This window comes from Calypte anna, chromosome 1, assembly GCF_003957555.1.
Source record: "Calypte anna isolate BGI_N300 chromosome 1, bCalAnn1_v1.p, whole genome shotgun sequence".
Taxonomy (NCBI): Eukaryota; Metazoa; Chordata; class Aves; order Apodiformes; family Trochilidae; genus Calypte; species Calypte anna.
In genome coordinates this window covers 190,813,966-190,831,381 of record NC_044244.1, presented here as the reverse complement: position 1 = coordinate 190,831,381, position 17,416 = coordinate 190,813,966, and the positions used below count along the sequence as shown (strand labels likewise).

General features: G+C 37.7%; 1 protein-coding gene across 1 annotated transcript in view; it reads left to right on the top strand.

The window, feature by feature from the left end:
• The window catches only part of DLG2 (discs large MAGUK scaffold protein 2), a 967,325-nt gene that overhangs the window by 910,013 nt on the left and 39,896 nt on the right, over window positions 1–17,416 (top strand). Inside the window, 2 exon segments of the mRNA XM_030469255.1 lie at window positions 1,843–2,019; window positions 14,091–14,166. Coding sequence (XP_030325115.1) covers window positions 1,843–2,019; window positions 14,091–14,166 — 253 coding nt within the window.

The following is a 17,416-nucleotide window of genomic DNA, read 5'->3' as shown; positions in this document are numbered from 1 at the left end:
AAGAAGAGATGACTGATGATACATAGGTCCCTCTGGATTTATATTCCTCTTCATCGTATATCCTCACAGAAAGGCTGACTTGAGAAGGCAGCAGATGACCTGCTACAAGAAACCATTATGAATTTAAATTTTCACTGATATAGCCAAGTTTTTAAAGGATTTCCACTGTTAAGCCATTGAAATTTTCAAAAGGTTACATGCAGTTCAATAGCATTTACCAAGAAAGGCACAAGCATATCTAAGCTCATGGATTATGTAGAATTCAGCAGGATTCTTTATTGTCTTCATCCTCAGAGGATGGAATTATCTGGGCTTTTCTAAAGATGTTAGAGCATGACTGTAGACTCTGAAAGAGAAAACATGTTCCAAATAACATTTTTCTACCGCCTGACCCAGACCTTCCATGCAGAATGAATGTTTATGAGAGCTTTTAAATTATTTTGATTGCATAGTTGCAACTCTGATAACTTTTTTGTAAGTTCTTCTGATAATGAGAGGTAGTCTTGAGTGTTTTAAATCCACCCATAAAGCTGCTATAATAATTCTTCACAATTACTCTACCATGCACACCAATTAATTATACCAAATCCTTCTCACTGAAGTATTTTCCAGTGAAGTGATTGGCATGGCTTTATTTCTGACAATAAAAGAGTAGGAATTATTATACACCTCTTGGGATTTTTCTGATCTGACATTTCTGTACTCAGGATTATAATTGTATTTTTTTCCCTATAGGAAATAAACATTAGTTTTTGGCAGGCACAATACAGTATTTTACTTGGGAAAGATATTCCCATAACTTTTTTCCTGTAAGAAACCGGGAGCTGTATTTTCAGTTAGGTAACCTCCACTCAGGTACAGCCTTACTGGGATTCATGTGCAGGTTCTTCTCAGAAAACAGGACTATGTCTACTCTGAAGTCTGCTGCTGTAGGCTCCAGGCAGAGGGCTGGATGAGAATGAGGAATGGTATCACTGTAGATTGGTAATAAAGAGCTCGGTGCAGGCTGAAGGTCTTTCCCAGGTCTTGGGATGAATTCTTAGGCAGTAAGGCTGAACTATGCCCAGGCACAGTTTGATGGCCAGGTACCTTAAAGCCAGCTCAGTTCTTGCAAAGAATGTCCCTAGACTTAAATATATGTCCTATATTAATATACATGTCCTATACACAGGACTTTTTTGTATAGGCATATGCAAGGTAGAGGTCCAGTTCAATCTTCAACATCAAAGGAAATAGCTTGGACTGCTTGAGCAGAGGCTGCAGCCCAGGGGACTGGCCATGGGCAGTGAAAGCAGCTGTACTCTGTGCACCCTGAGAGCATTTGCAGGGGAGAGCATCAGACCAGCCTTACTCAGGTAAGGTTCAAATATCAGGAATCCAATGTGTGCAACTTAGCACATCTCCAAGACATGGTGAATGGGAATAATCAAGACTCCCTTTGAAACCTCACTTCTGTTCTGAGCTAGGTGCTCAAGTAGATGCACCAATTTAATCATATTTAGCCCTCCCAATGCAGCCTTCTCTGCCAGACAGCCCCTGTCTCAGCACTGGGAAGCGTGAGCAAAGGACAGGCTCAACAGCCACAAATTGCTGTTGGCAAGGTGACGAGAGGGGTTTCTGGCTACTGGGTTTGTACTCTGAGATGGTGGTTGTTCTTTATTAAGTGGAACAGTAAATACCATACTTCACTGCTCAGTTTCTCTGGAAAAAAAAAGAAGATAATTCTGCAAAGATAAACTTCACTGCAGCAAGTTTTCCTCTGAGCAAAACCTTTCCCTTTGGAAAGAGCAAGGGTTAGCAGAAGCTAATCACCTGTCTTCATATCTGTATTTCCTTTCACAGAGCCATGTTTGACTATGACAAGAGCAAAGACAGTGGCCTCCCAAGCCAAGGACTCAGCTTTAAGTATGGAGACATCCTGCATGTCATCAACGCTTCGGATGATGAGTGGTGGCAGGCGAGGAGGGTGACTCTGGAGGGAGACAGTGAGGAGATGGGAGTCATACCCAGCAAGAGGAGGTGAGTGCTGCCTTCTCCTTCCTACCTCATTGGCCATAGTGTTAAAATACTCCATTTTATTCCAAAGACAGGGAGCATAAATCTAGTGAAAAAAAAGGGAGGAAAGTAGAGGAAAATCCCGCAGTTCTTATTTCAAGAGTTGGAAGATGGGATTTTTACTGTGAGATTTAAAAAGTTCAGGCTGTTTAACTGTTCTTAAACTCAAAAGGTGACTCTACTATAGTGTACTAGTATGTTAAAAGCAAGAGAGGAAGGGGTAAAGAGCACCATCTACTGAAGAGCTTCAGCTGAAAAAGCAGTAGCTGGAAAACAAGACTGAGAATTAGGTCTGAATTTGAAGTAAAACACATGATTTAATGTCAGGGTGATTAGCCATTACATCAGACTGCTGAGGGATGTAATGAATGTCTTGACATTTTCAGATCAAGACTGTGTCTTTCTCTTGAAAGAGTAATAAAATTAAACTTCTCAGTCTGTGTGGTGTAAAAAAATTATATAATCCTTTTTGGATTCAAAATCTGTTAATTTAATCTCTGCCAGCCTAGAAACTGATGTATAATCAATATTACGGTAAATTTTTCATAACATGTAAATAAAGGAACTTTCATCCATGCTCCAATCTAAATCTAAATCTTTTTTTGGCTAAGATGGATTCTTGCTGACTGATGGAGACAGAACAGACATCAGAATGTCTTTCACTGTTTATTTAAACTAAGTGATTCTGTAAAACTGGTCACAAGTGTCTGAGAATATCAGAACTACCACACAAACCAGCATTACCTTCTACCTCTGTTGATAGTTGCTATAGAAGGGTCAAGAACTGAAACAGTAGGAAGAAAATTGAATCTGTCAAACTAGATTACATTTCTCCTTTGCAGCAATGCTCCCATACTGCATATGAACTTGCTATTTCTAGCTATGTCAGCTTTAGAATTAATATTAGGACGATCATGGCCATTATTTATAGTGAAGAAATGGGACATCTGTTGCACTATAGAGCACCTGCTCCCATTTCAAGAGAGTTGGCCCAGGTGGTAGCAGAGCCCATGGTACTCCTTGTTCTAAATCACATAAAAAGTAAACTGAAAGGCCATGAAATGCCTTGTTGATGTGAGCCTTGCAAGGACCTTATTTTATGTAATCATGACTGAATAGCAACAGCACCAGGACTTTCAGCAAAAAAGCAATTTTGTAGTTGTATGATAGATAAAAATAAAAAATACATTATAATTTTTAAGATGGGAAAAATGCAACCATTGAACACATTTAGTCTCTGGATACTGAAAAAGGAATATGTGCCTATGTTACTTGCTACAGTAAATACTGTTTTAATGACATGATTGAATCACACGTGGGGAAAGAGGAAAGTCTATTCAGTTGTTACTGGGGAATGCAGTGTGTGACAAGCTACAAAAAGCTGTAGGAGGAAAATGGGCAAAGCAAACAATCAATTAAGATGTGGTCTATCTTCTCTAGGGTGGGGAGGATGTAAGTGCCTAAAGCTTATGGGATCACCTGCACAGTGATGTTTTCAAGGACAAATAGAGGCTTTTCAGTCAAGTCTGACTTTTGATACAGCGTAAAGAATAGATGCGGATTAGGCAACACTGGAAAAAAAAAAGAGGCAAAATGAAAATAGGTTGGTTGGAGTCTGAAAATAAGTCTTGAATTTTAAAAGATACAAGTACAGTTACCATGCTCTCCACTTGTCATCCTGAGTCTTCATTAGTGAATCCGAGAAGTCTGGAAAAATCAATAGCATCTGATTTTCTGTCTGCTGTAATTTAATGTTGTGATGAATCTGAGCTGGGGTGGGGTGAGGTTGCCATGATTTCATAAGAAGTTTCAGTTGTACAAATTTTTTTCCAACGCACTGAAAAGTGTTTATATTTTGTGTTTTGTGGATTCCGGATGAACCCTCAGCCAGTGAGTCTGATGTGCTCCTGCCAGCAGCTTGTGTGGATATTTTGCACCACCCAAGGGGAGAGTGATCAATCAGTGCTTACAGGGCTGAGCTGCAGAGAATAAAGTTCCTCATACTTGCCAGAACATACTAATTCAGAGTTCAATATCCTTGTCACGTGTGAATTATTGATTATGAGAGGCTTGATATAAAACAGAGTAGTCGTAGGATGTATTTGACGAAACTATGGCATAAAAATCTTAATTTAAGCTGTTTACTCAGAGATGCTGTAATTCTTATAGTTCATGTGGGAATATTTCTATAGCTATTGCATTATATGTAATCAGGCATGTGTAATATGTAGCAATAAAATATGCCTTTTGCTAGAACAGGAGGAAAAGGACATCTATAGCTGCTTGTTGGGCTGTGACTTGCCTTGCAAGCCCAGCTTGTGGGTTAAAGAAATTTTATATTCATCTTATACTTTTCAATCTCTAATTGATTTCTTTTCCTTTGTTGTAGCTTTTTTTTCTGCCTTTTTTGTTGGGATTTTTGCAGTTTTTTGTTTGGTTCTTTTGCAGGGTCTGGTTTGATGGGGTTTGGTTTTGGTGTTGTGCTTGGACTCCTTCCTTAGACTATGTGTATAGGCAGGAATATTATCCTGTGGGACTACAATAGTTTTTGACACAGGGAGAGGTTATACAGATCCAGGGATTATTAGTGCCAGGGTGAGTCTTCCAGCTATCTGCTTTACTACCTTATCTCCTGTCTGGCAATAGCTACTATACAGTTCCTGCATTTTTCATAAGTGAAATCATTATGGAATATCTCTGAAAGTCAGTGACCAGAATATATATGTGTGTATGTATTTATATGTGTGTGTGTGTGTGTGTATCTTGTATATATATATACATATATGCACACAAAAAGCCATAATAAAGAACCCCATTATATTATTTATTTAAGATGCTGTGTAAGGGTAATTGCTATCCAGGTATCTAGTTTTGCATCTTTTTTACATCTTTTTACAGAAGAGCCCTCCACACAGTGACATTTTATCATGAGCTGAAAAGAGAAAGTTTGACTAATAAGTCAAGACTCCATATTCTTTTTCTTCTCTGTGATGTACGTGATATGCCAGAAGAAATCATAACTTACAGGAGAGTTGCTACTCATTATTCTCTCCAGCATGTTGGATACATTACTGGACTTCATCTCTTGGTGATTCAGCAGAGTTTGAAAGATTTTTGTCATTAGATTTTAGTGCTGCAGCCAGTGTGTGGACTTGTTGCCTTGCTGAGTGCTAAATTGTAAAGTCAGACTTTAAGAAGAAGCTTTGAAGGGCAGCATGGCAGATAGAGGAGAGTTACTGCAAGAGGCAGCCCAAAGAACTGAGACTAGCCGTGTTTCTCTCCTGCTCTCCCATAAATGCTTAGCATCCTGCAGTGCTAAAGTAGCATTGCAAACCTTTCTGCATCTGAAAACAACACTTTGTCCTTTTGTTAGTATGTATTTCTTGTCTGATTACAGCAGTTTTTCTGGACCATGAGACTAAGTAGCCAGTTAGGTAGAACCCAAATATAATGCTATAAAGGCAACATGATATTCTGTCATATTGTTGTTGGGAAAAGTAGGACTTCAGCATAAGAGACTGAAAATCACTTCAGTTGTGGTTTAACAGTCCAAATAGTTGTTATGATATGATACTGATGAATGAATATTGAAGGCTAGATTTCCCTTCATTCCATATCCACCAATATGTAGCCAAGCTATGTACAAAGTGAGAGCAGGGCACCTTTTATTGTGCTGGGCAGGGTATCCAAGGTGCAGGAACAGAACCACCAACCCTGTACCAATGTCTCAAGCAGACCTATGGTTATTATCTGTGTATTATACTAACAAATGTGAATTCTCTCCTCTCATCAAATTACCTGAATGGTCATTCATAGAATGACCCACAGTATTAGATTAAAATTATATTTTTGTTATAATTAGATTTATGGATTTAAATGTAAATTTCTGTGTATGCTGGTTTCTGATCACAAGAATTATTTATTTTTACTTAATTTTTTTTTTTGCTGTTCCTCCTACAATCAGGATAAGAAAAACAAGTTCAGATTCCCATAAAGGGCAGCAGCAAGCTAAAAAGCCTATGACTCCTCGTGGAAAACCTCATTTTAGTTAAGGCAAATCAACCAAACCCATGAAACCAATGTTTTAAATCTATAGACAGAAACTCTAATTCAGTAGAAAAGAGTTTAATTTGCTATAGCATTGATTTTACACCTCCAGTTCTTTTTGCTTTTACTTTGCTGAGCCCCTGCTCACAAAAAAGCTCCTACACTGCAAGCCCCACACAACAACAGCTTCCCACTCTGTGAATGTCAGCCTTCAGTATTTTCTATGGCGTGTGGATATCGACTTGATATGTGTCTGTGGATCTGGAATTTAGTCTGTGGTTGTGCATGGATTGCCCCAGTTGGCTGAGAGTAAATTCTCACCTCTTCTACCTGATCTAGTAGGAGGTGTCCCTGCTCCCTTCAGGGGTGGTTAAACCTTTAAAGACCCCTTCTAACCCAAACCATTGTGTGATTCTATGATTCCATGTCTCTACTACTACTCCCACTGTAGCCAGTGAGGATTTTATCCTAAAACACAGAAACAATTGTACCCGTTTTTCTTTTGTTCTTAAGAAGTACTCACAGATTGGACAGTGCTCCAAGTTTTCCATTTTCAGGTAGTTTAGGTAGATCTGACTGTGAAAGGTTATGCAACTTGACTCTCTGCTATGGCCAGCTGAAGGTGCATGATGGTTCCAGACTGCTATTTGTGTTGTCAGACATTCTCCCCACAAATACAGAAGAGCAAGCACACTCTCCTTTCAGAGCAAAACTGGGAAAAAGAACATTAAAAAAAAAAAGTTTCACAAACATGTAAGGGCAGGGAGCAAGGGGTTTTTCCAGCACAGAAGTCCTTGTGGGAAAAAAGCCAGCTTAAATTTGTTATTCTGCTCAGCTTGGCAGAAGGGCTTGTTTATCCACTCAAGTGAGTTTTATTTTTAATGGTTTCCCATAAACTGTCTGCTTTTGTAAAACATCCCTTAAGACTTTAATCCTTAGATGATTAAACTTTTTAACATGGCATACTCATATATACGTTGTCTAAAATAAGTTACTTGACTATGTTTACTACTTTCTTGCCTACAAGAAAGCTGGGGAGTGCTTTTGACATGGATGTGTAGTGACAGGACAAGGGGAAATGGTTTCAAACTTGAAGAGGGGAGAATTAGGTTAGACATTAGGGAAAAATTTCTTTCCTGAGAGGGTGGTGAGACACTAAAACAGGTTGCCCAAGAGAAGTGTTGGCTGCCCCCTCCCTGGAAGTGTTCAAGGCCAGGTTGCATGGAGCTTTGAGCAATGGGATTGAGTGGGAGGTGTGGTGGAACTGGATGATCTATAAGGTCCCTTCCAACCCAAACCATTCTATGATTCTAAAATAAACTATTTAGAAAATATAAATATGGAATAAAATTTGTATCTGTGTATATGTGTAAAACTCTTTCTGTTCTCTTGCAATGATGGAAAAGGTTAATGTTGAAGGAAAACAGCCTATAACTTTTAAAAAGAATAAGGTTGTTCTACAATTTTATGAGAACTAATTTCTGTTGTAGTTCAAAGTAACATTATTTTTTTATTATTATTTATTTATTTATTTTTATTTTGATCCACAAGAACAAAGTCCAGCCAGCAAGGGTGAGGTGCAAGCATGAACTTCTATTTGACATCTGACACAATCAAAATGATAGAACCCTCTGAAGGTATGGCAAATATGTTTCCAAGTAAGAGAGGGAGAGAGGAAAAGAAGAAGATTAAAGAAGAGAGAGAGAGAAATGGGGGAGAAAAGAGTAAGAATGTGGGAAAGAACAGAAAGAATGAGAGAGAGAGAGAGAGAGAGAGAGAGAGAGAGAAGGTCACCACCAGGGGTCCAGCTGTCCACCAGGGGATTTCCATCCAGCTCCTCAGCCAAGGTGCTCCATGACTGATGGAGTCATTGAAGGCTGCCCTCAGAACTGTCACCTCCCAGGTGGTCAATTGCCACATCCTCAGGAAGGTGTGTGGGCGGTCTCCACCCACTTATCAGTTCTTATCTCCTTCAAGGCACCACTCCTAGCTCCACTCCAGTCACTTTTATTTACTTTAAAATAGTCTTTTGAGTCAAGGAAAATCCCAGTCAGTGGAATCTCACAATTTCCTAATGACATTAGGTCAACTCTTTTCATAAAAATATTGACTAGGTGCTGTGCTGTTCTCTATAGGCAAGTTACTGAGAGTGATAGCTGAACAGCAATATGTTCTCTCCTACTAAAAGATACACATTCTATTGGAAGGAAAAAAGTAAAACAAAAACCCAAAACAAAACAAAACCTTCAAGAATGGTCAAAAATAATTTGAAAAAATTGGATATATACTGGTAAGTTCAGACCTCACATAAAGAAGTCCAAGCAGTGCAGAGGTTGGAAGCAATAAAAAACTATGGTCTGAGTCCACATATTTGGTTTATAAATAGTAATACATATTTTCACTCATATTTCACTTGATGGGCAAGTAAAAACAAATATAATGCAGATGACCTGACAATGGCAAATCAAGACAAGAACATGTTAACAGAGATGTAAAATACAGAATGTTTTTCAAATATCCCTTTTACTTTGCATTGCTATTTGATAACTCTCCTTACTACAGTTCTCATGCTGTATTTGGAAATTATTTCATTCTGCCTCAGTGTCAAATCTGTACAACTTAGGCTACTGGGTTTTTTGATTGTCACCATTTTATTTGATTCTTCACACCAGTTTATTTGTATCTCTGTTCTACATCTATGACAAATGCTGTATTGAAGACTGAAGCAAGTCTCACCTGATATTTTCCATCTCTGCTGTGAAGACTACTTTTAGAAAGGCACTGACAAAATTCCTAGTGGTCCACTAGCCCACAGCAAAGGAGAATCACAGCTCATGTCTGGTTGAGATATGCTTGATTTCTCGTTTGCAGTATATACAAAGACCTGAAATTCTCTTCCTGAAAGATCACAGAGGCCATTTTCTATAGAAACATGTGCCCAGAAATGCAAAGCGAGATAGAGATTGTGTTGCAGTGGGTGCTGCATGCCATGAGTAAGTTCTTCAGAAGAGAGAAGCATCCCAAAGAACAGAAGTCTTGAGCTTGTTAGTGGGAAAGCACTGAGAGCTGATGTATATTTTCAATATATCTCTTCACCCTTTTAGCTCTACATGTGAAGAGGAGAATTAATGTCTACCATTTTTTTTAAAACAAAACATGAGGTGTCTACTATCAAGAAAGATTTCAAGAGAATAGGAGTATACAGGATAAACTCCAGCTATCCAAGATCTCCGATGGTCTTGGCCATTTCCCTGTACAAAGTGTTTCTACAAAGAGCTGCACTTGGAGAGCAAGTGGAAAGCTGAAGGTGAAATCCTCATCCCCATGCGGGACTCAGAGCATTTCAGCTCCCACATCACATTTAAGTGCTTGATTTGGCATCTTTGAACATTTCTTAAAATCTCATTGAGTTGCAGTGACCCCGAGGCACATTGGAAAATGGCACTTGAGCCATGAAGTAGGTTTGGAAATTGTATTTGTGCTTTCCCCCACCACTTAGGCATAGATGTATTAAGAAGTTATATAATTAGAAAGGGGCATAGGAGCAATGTTTATATCAGGCAAGTCAGGGTTGCAGATTTGGGCCTCTGCAAATTTGACAGATGGGAATTCTCCTCCTTCACTCTATTTTTGCACAAATCTCCATAATCCTGTTTTATGCAGCAGTGGTAAATGTAAAAGGGATACAGTGTGAAGTGAAACGTTTCTTCCTTTAAGAGCATTTTCCTCAGCTGGTGGATCAAAGTAATGGTAGGGTTGCTGTCAGTTAAAGCAATGTGAAGAATTTACATTCATACATTATTTAGACATTCACAATGTCAGCTTTGGCAAAAAACCTTTTATTTCTGAAGTCCCTAGTCCTCTAGTCCTTTTTTGGGGTTTGTTGGTTTGTTTGTTAGGTTTTTTTGGGGGGGGGCGATGGAAGAGAGTCATATGTATTTTTCATTAAATATAGCAATTACAAACCTGAAAACTCAAAAAAAAAAGTTCTAAAAGTAGTTGCATTAGTATTCCTTTAAAAAAATCTGTTTATAAGACCTGGATCAATGATGCTGAAAGAACTGAAACTCCATACTTTTTATCTCCCCTTTTTAGAATAATAGACTCCTAGAATGGTTTGTGTTGGAAGGAACCTTAAATATCATCTAGTTTCAATGCCCCTGCATGGGCAGGGACACCTCCCACTAGATCAGGTTGCTCAAAACTCCATCCAACCTGGCCTTGAACACTTCCAGGGAGGGAGCATCCACAACTTACTTGGGCAACCTGTTTCAGTGTCTCACCACCCTCTCAGGAAAAAATTTCTTCCTAATATCTAAATCTACCCTCTTTCAGTTTGAAACTATTATCCTTTCTCCTTTTTCTTCATGCCCTTGTAAAATATCCCTCTCCAACTTTCCTGTAGCCCCTTTCAGGTACTGAAGGCTGCCATGGGGTTTCTCCTATGTCTCCCCATCACTCTGTCATTTGTCACTTTGCAGACAATCAGATACTGGGTTGATTCCTTCAGGTATATTCCTGATACAAGACATACCAGAAAAGAGAGGTATATTCATAACACCAGAGCGACCCCATGCCATGTTTCAAGTCCCAGACCCAAGACATGAAAGAAGTCGAGCTCCTCAGCTGAAGTGCTCAAAGAGTATGTTATAAACCAGGAAAACTATTTCTTTTATCCTAGCCTTTTTTTGGCAGCCAACCAATTTCATTGACACTTTGGGCATCAGCACTGGTGTCCTCACCCTGAGACACATGAAATTTCAGCATAGATGTTTACAGTTCAGCAGTATTGTAAGGAACTACGAACAGTTTTCTTGTGGAAGGTGTCAGTAAAATTGTACCAGGAGGCAACACCCTGTGCTGTCCTTCATACAGCCCCGGATTATCAGATGTTTGTAGTATTCAGCAGGCATGCTGAGCATGTGTGAACAGTGTTGGTGTGTTTGCCTGGAGGATTAAATGACACTTAATGACATTATTTATATACTTCTCAAAGCACTGTAGGATGTTTCTGACGCTCTTCATCTGTCTCCTGTGCCTGTAGAAAGCAACGATGCTTCCATGGCTGCTAATGCAATTATGATGAATTTCATAAATAAGATCCACTCTTCAGGGTTAATTTCCTGATTTCTTTATGCAGTGAAAAAGAAATGAAGCTAAAAGCAGATGTTTTAGGAAGTTAGACAGGGCTGGAATGATCTTAAATGTTAACACAGATTAATAAGTAGAATACTGTGTTCATTTGAGCTAATTATTTTCTCAGAAGGCATCCATCCTATTTAGGCAATTACACAGCCTCAGGTCTTCATCTCTTACCAGTACTATCAAGGGACTTCATCTGCTAGTTTAAATCTAAGACTGTTCATGTGCTTTTAATAACACAGATTTAATTTGAAAGCTGCATTTGATCTGTTTCCATGTGAATATTTCACACTTACAGAGAAATGCATTTATTCTAAATTTAAACTGTAACTATAGTAACCAGCATTCACTGTGTTTCAGTAGGAAATATATAATCTCACTCAGAAAGAAAGAAACGTGTTGATTATTCTATCAAAAGACTAGATTGGTAATTTTTAAAAATCAGTTATTAGAAATTAGGTATTCTTGCTATCCTGACTTGGAGACCAAGAGATTTGCAGGAGCATATTCCAATATCAGTTGTGGGAAATGGTGAAAGTTAGAGAAAGGATCATATCTGTACCAATTTGGTGGATAAATAAACCTCCATTTTCCCCAGCTATTTATTCTCTAATAAAAATACAATATCAAGATCCTATAAGCCAGATTTGCAGGATTCAACTTAGATTTCCTAGAGCAATTTCTAATCTTAGACAAATAGATTTACTGTTTCTGTGATAAGTAGATAATTGGATTATTTTTTTTCACTTGGGGCAGTAGACGGTAGATTCTGCAGATGATTTTGCAAAGGAAATGTCACTTTTACAATAATCATTATATTAGTAAAGGTGAGTAAGGACATGAATGGCTTCTTCCTTTCTTTAGATTTCTTTCTCTGCATGTTTTTTTGGGTGTAGATTTTGTTTAGGGGAGAGCTCACCCCTTCCTATTTTTTTTGTTGTGGTTTTTTTTTTTTAACTTCTTTGAGCCTACCATGTTAAAAATTTAAATAAACAATATGTGTAAATCTTGTAGAACTGATGAACTTTCAAAAAATACTCAGAGTATGCAGCTTTCCCTTAGGTAAAACACTTACCGGATATGCTCCAATATGCTAATGGTCTTAAGTTTTGCTCACATGTTCTTACCGTAATGCTCATTCATTGTAAAATGGAAATTCAGGATATTGGTCCATAAAATTTTGGAACAGAAGCACTGAATTTTCTAGTGCTATGTTCTTTATAAATGCTTATATGTCTCTTCTTTCCCTATGTACTATAACTTGTGTTTTTCCAGTCTTGATTCTAAAAAACAAATGAATTGAGATGCCACAAATTTCTTTTCTAGATTATTAACACTAACCATATTAGCATTAAAAAGTAAAACTCTCTGTGTTTTCTTTAGATTTAATTTCTCCAGCAGCTTATTGCCAATGATTTTGATATCTGTTTCTCTCCCAGACTTTTTAAAATCTCAGTATTTTCTCACTCTGAAGGAACTGAATATGCAATATAATAATTCCTCTCTCAAGCTTTTCGTTAAAGCTAGGGTTATAATATAATAATATAATTTAATAATATAAATAATATAGCCAAATAACTTGTGAGGCTTTTCATTGGAGCTTTTCAGTTTTAAATATAGGAAGACTAGAACTGTGCAGACTAAGCAAAGCTTTGGTTTACACTGCACTGCAGTCTGGTCCCTGGAGGTGGGCTCACAGGGGCTGTGTCCTCTGGTTTTTCAGCTCAGGTCAGGGACCGAGCTTGCAATTCTTGTGTCCCTTTTTTTCCTCCCCTTTCATTGCTTTGGTTCATCTCATGTGACAGTCTTGGTGAACACGATTGGATTAATTTGTATTATACTCACCATGAAGATGAATTCACCCAATGCATCTACCTGCCAATGGGTGGCCATGTCATAAGGCCAGACTAGAAATAGCCCAAAGAAAAATCCTTGAAATTTATAGTTCATGTCCTCTCCCAGTTAGCCATGCTATTTATTTGATAAAGTGAATGTGCTCATCTTTGGTTTCACATGCTGTTTTTTAAGGTATTTTAAGGTAATTTTGAGGTATTTTAAATTGTTTTTTAAGCAGTTCATTATTCTGAAAACATAGGGATTTTTTTGAAAATAGATACAAAAATTTTGAGATTCACTTTACTGCAATGATCTAAAAGTTTAGCATTTAAATAAGCTAGGAAACAAACTTCTCTCTATAGGAAAACAAGAAGGTGCCCACCTAGTGGGAGGTTCTTCGTGGTAAAGGTTGACAAAGCATTGGACCAGGCTGCCCAGAGAAATGGTTGAGTTGCCATCCCTGAGGGTATATAAAAGGCCATGGTACTCAAGTACATGGTTTAGTGGTTGATTTGGCAGCATTTGGTGTATGGTTGGACCTGATCTTAAGGATCTTTTCCAACCTAAATGATTCTATGATTCCGTGAAATTCATTCCATCAGAAAGTGCACATCTGAAAGAACCAAGGCAAACAGTGTATTTTCTCCCCATTTCACTCCTCTGACCATTAGAATAGCTCTAAATCTAGCCTGATTTTTGTTCATCTTCAATTAGAGAGAGTAAATCTGTTCTTAACATGTTTTTACAGTGCTCCCCTGTGTGCTGGGAGAGATTGTTATTCTGTGGGTGTAGGGCAGCCAAGGCTCCTCAGATCCAGTCCTGTATTTTCCAGAAAACTGCTGCTTGGCTGAGGAAGTGACCTGGCATCTCTTTCTTTTGGATTTGTAAAATTTGCCTTAAATTCTCGCTTTATGCATAATAAGCCACCAATGGTCTAGGGAGATGAGATATCAAACGTATCAGATGAAACACTAAAATTGGTAAAATTGCCACGTGTTTCTTTTCCCCAGAGTTGAAAGAAAGGAGCGTGCACGTTTGAAGACAGTGAAATTCAACGCGAAGCCTGGTGTGATTGATGCGAAAGGGGTACGTAAATGATGAAACCTTTTGACATTGAACTTCCTAATTGTTCTCTATGGTTCAAAGTAAATAACATTTTAGCAACATGAGAAATTATTAGATTGTTGCAGTCAAGAACTGGAGCATAGTGAAATATAGAAAAGTGTACACTGTGGTATAATCTCGTAAATAATTAAATATTTCTTTTTATAATAATACTGACTGACAGTGCCTCCTAATTGAAAGATACTAAGCTAATGAAGAGCATTCTCTGATATTTGTGATTGTGGTTAAACGATGGCTAGAGAAGACAAGATGTTGAAAACCAATGCAGATGGAGAATCATTTCATGAAATAGAACAAGAAATCTAAATTCGCTGGCTTCAAAAGCTGTTAAATCTCAAGCAAAAGGTTGAATGTTAATGAGTCCCAGATGCAAAATCTAGGTTTTGGATGTTCTGCTTTGGCAGTTGTGACAGACATTAAAGATAGGTGTGTTTCACAGCAGGCACGAGGGGCTAGCCATCACAAACCTGCTCCTTCCCTTCCACCAGTGATCCTGGACCAAACAGCATTCCTGCTGCTCCTGCTGCTCAGCATCACTTTATTGTGCCCAAACAGTCAACAGTTTCCACTTGCCTGATGTCTGATATCCTGTATGTTGCCATCTGGCTGGCAAGAGTTATACCATGAGAAATACCCACAGTCCTGGCTGTTGAGATATATTTTTCTGCTGAAGTGCAGCTTGTGTTTGTAGCAGCATTGAACACTTGACATTACATTTGCAGGGATTTATTTTTGAAAGTATTCCAGTTGGCATGCATGGGGTTTACCACTGAGGGCTTCTGTGAGCAAACTGAAAGAAAGAGATTCCGAAACCATCAGCAAAAAGTCCTGTTTAGCTGCAGAAAACACAGAGAAGGGCTAAAAATTTTTGTGATGAGAGGACACAGTTGAGGCATAGTCCTAGCAAAAGACAAAACCAAGTGGGTCAGCAGGTTCCTTCTGAATCTGCTGTTCCTGTGATCTTCTGCCTCTTCTGAAATTCTCATTCTTAATCTCTTCTTGCTTCATTTTCCCTCTGCTATGGGAATAAAATCTACTTTATCCCAATTTATTCTGTCCTTTCACTTAGATGGTAATAGATTAGCAGGGTAAGAAGTTCCTCTTGCCATGAACATACAGTACCAAGAGCAGGGGGTCCCAAGCCTCCACATTGCAGCAAAATAATATTTCAGACTTCTAAATACTTCCCTGTTACTGCTCCATAGAACAGTTCCTGCATTCAGTGTAAATGCAGAATAACTGCACTGACTGAAACCAGTTTCCAGATATATAAGGCACATGAAATCACAGTTAAGCCTCTACACATTATTTGCCTGTACAGGTAAATTGGTATAAAATATATAATAAGTTGCATTCTGAAAGGACTCATTAATTTTGTTGCATTTCTTCAGGAGTCAGAACTCAATTTTTTAGTTTGAAATAACCACTGTCTGAAACACTGCAAATTAACATTGCTGTTTATTTTTGGAAATAGTAAGCTTTATATTGCCAATGAAATCACTTGTTAAATGACCATTTCCTGTATATATCAAAGTCTCAGGGGAATAATTCATTCCTATAAATATCAGTCCTTATTCAAGTAAGTCTGTCAACAATTTAATTACCTCTTGATTTCCCAGATTTTTTTTCCATTTTTGTCATCAGTGCAACATTAATCTTCCATCCAGTAATATCAGTGTTTGCTTCAGGAGTTAGGAAATTGTGTAATTATAGAGCAAGACCCCTGTGCCCTTCAGGGAGCACACTTTCAATGTTATTATTTGTTAAAATTTCCTTTTTTATATAAACATAAATCCCACCACTTCAAGGCTTTTTTGTAAATGATGATGTAGGCTTCTATTAGAAAGAAGGATTAAGGGTTCACTGTTAAATTCAGAACACATAAATAGAGGTGTTTAAGTACATGTATATGTATGTGCATTCTAGGGATCAGCATTTCCATTTAGTCTTCCAGTATTCAAACAGAAGTGGTGTCAGGTGTATAACAGTGTAGACTTCACTTTTTATTCTCTGGAAGAAATTAAATCCAGATAAAAAGGACTGCAGTAATCCCAGGAGAACTCTTGTTTCAAAATCAAGATAAAACTCAGGCAGGAATTGGCTGATGTGGATCTGTTGCTCCTTAGTGCTTGTTCACTCAAAACCTTTTGGGCAAAGGATACTGTGTAACTTTATTCTAAATTTCATCTAAAGATGAAATTACAAGACAAGCTTTTCACCTGATATTTCTAAATTTGGCCAGAAGATGTACATGGAGGAATATTTTTAACAAAATTTAACTGACTACAGAGAATGATTGTGTATTATTGCATAGCTAAAATCCCACTGTTATTCATTTTTTATTCAATTGTAATCCCATTTTTATAACAATGTTCACTGTTATTTTACCTGAATCATCTTGCTTGCCCCAGCCCCTTTCTTCATATGTAAAACCAATTTTTGAAAGCTAATCAGCAAATATTTAATGGAATAATACCAACATTTCTTTGAGCTGTCTATGATTTTTAAACATGAAGTTTCTAGTTATTCTATAGGGCTTAAATGTCAGGCATTTTCATCTGTTTATGCCTTATTTTTAATCAAAGATCCAGAGATAAGATAAAAAGAAAGCATTACAGATGGTGTGACATTTGTAGCAGATCATCTTCTTGTGCCTCACTAAAAAGGTGTTTAAGAACACTCAGCAATACAGTTGACAAACCTGTTACCATTTCAAAGGCCCAAAAGTTCCTCTTGGCACCAAACTTAGGTGCATTACCTCATCTACAAAATTTCTTTGCATTTCTTAAAAATTTCTTCAAAATGTACTTCTTTAAAAAAAAATCTTAAAAATGTGACTTGGAATATTTCTAGCACTTTTAATTTATTTCATTGGACTCCTGAAATCTGTGTTTTGTGAAATAAAAATCTACAAAACCAGGATACAAAAACAGATAATGTGAAACACAATTAGGGAGCTCCAGTGAAATCTTTTGGTCTCAAGTTCAAATCAGGATAGTACCTTTGCATGCAGTGCGTGATTAATGCTTTTTATTGCAGGATATTGTTAAAAAAATAAATAGGTTGAAAAGGAATTGGATATATTAACAAGCAATGGAATTAATGGCAGCTTTTAGCATTCTCATCTTGTAGCTCAGGATCAACTAATGGTTGATTTCTAAAAGGAGAGAGATTATAAGAAGGGAAAGATAGTTTTTCCTCTAATTTTTCT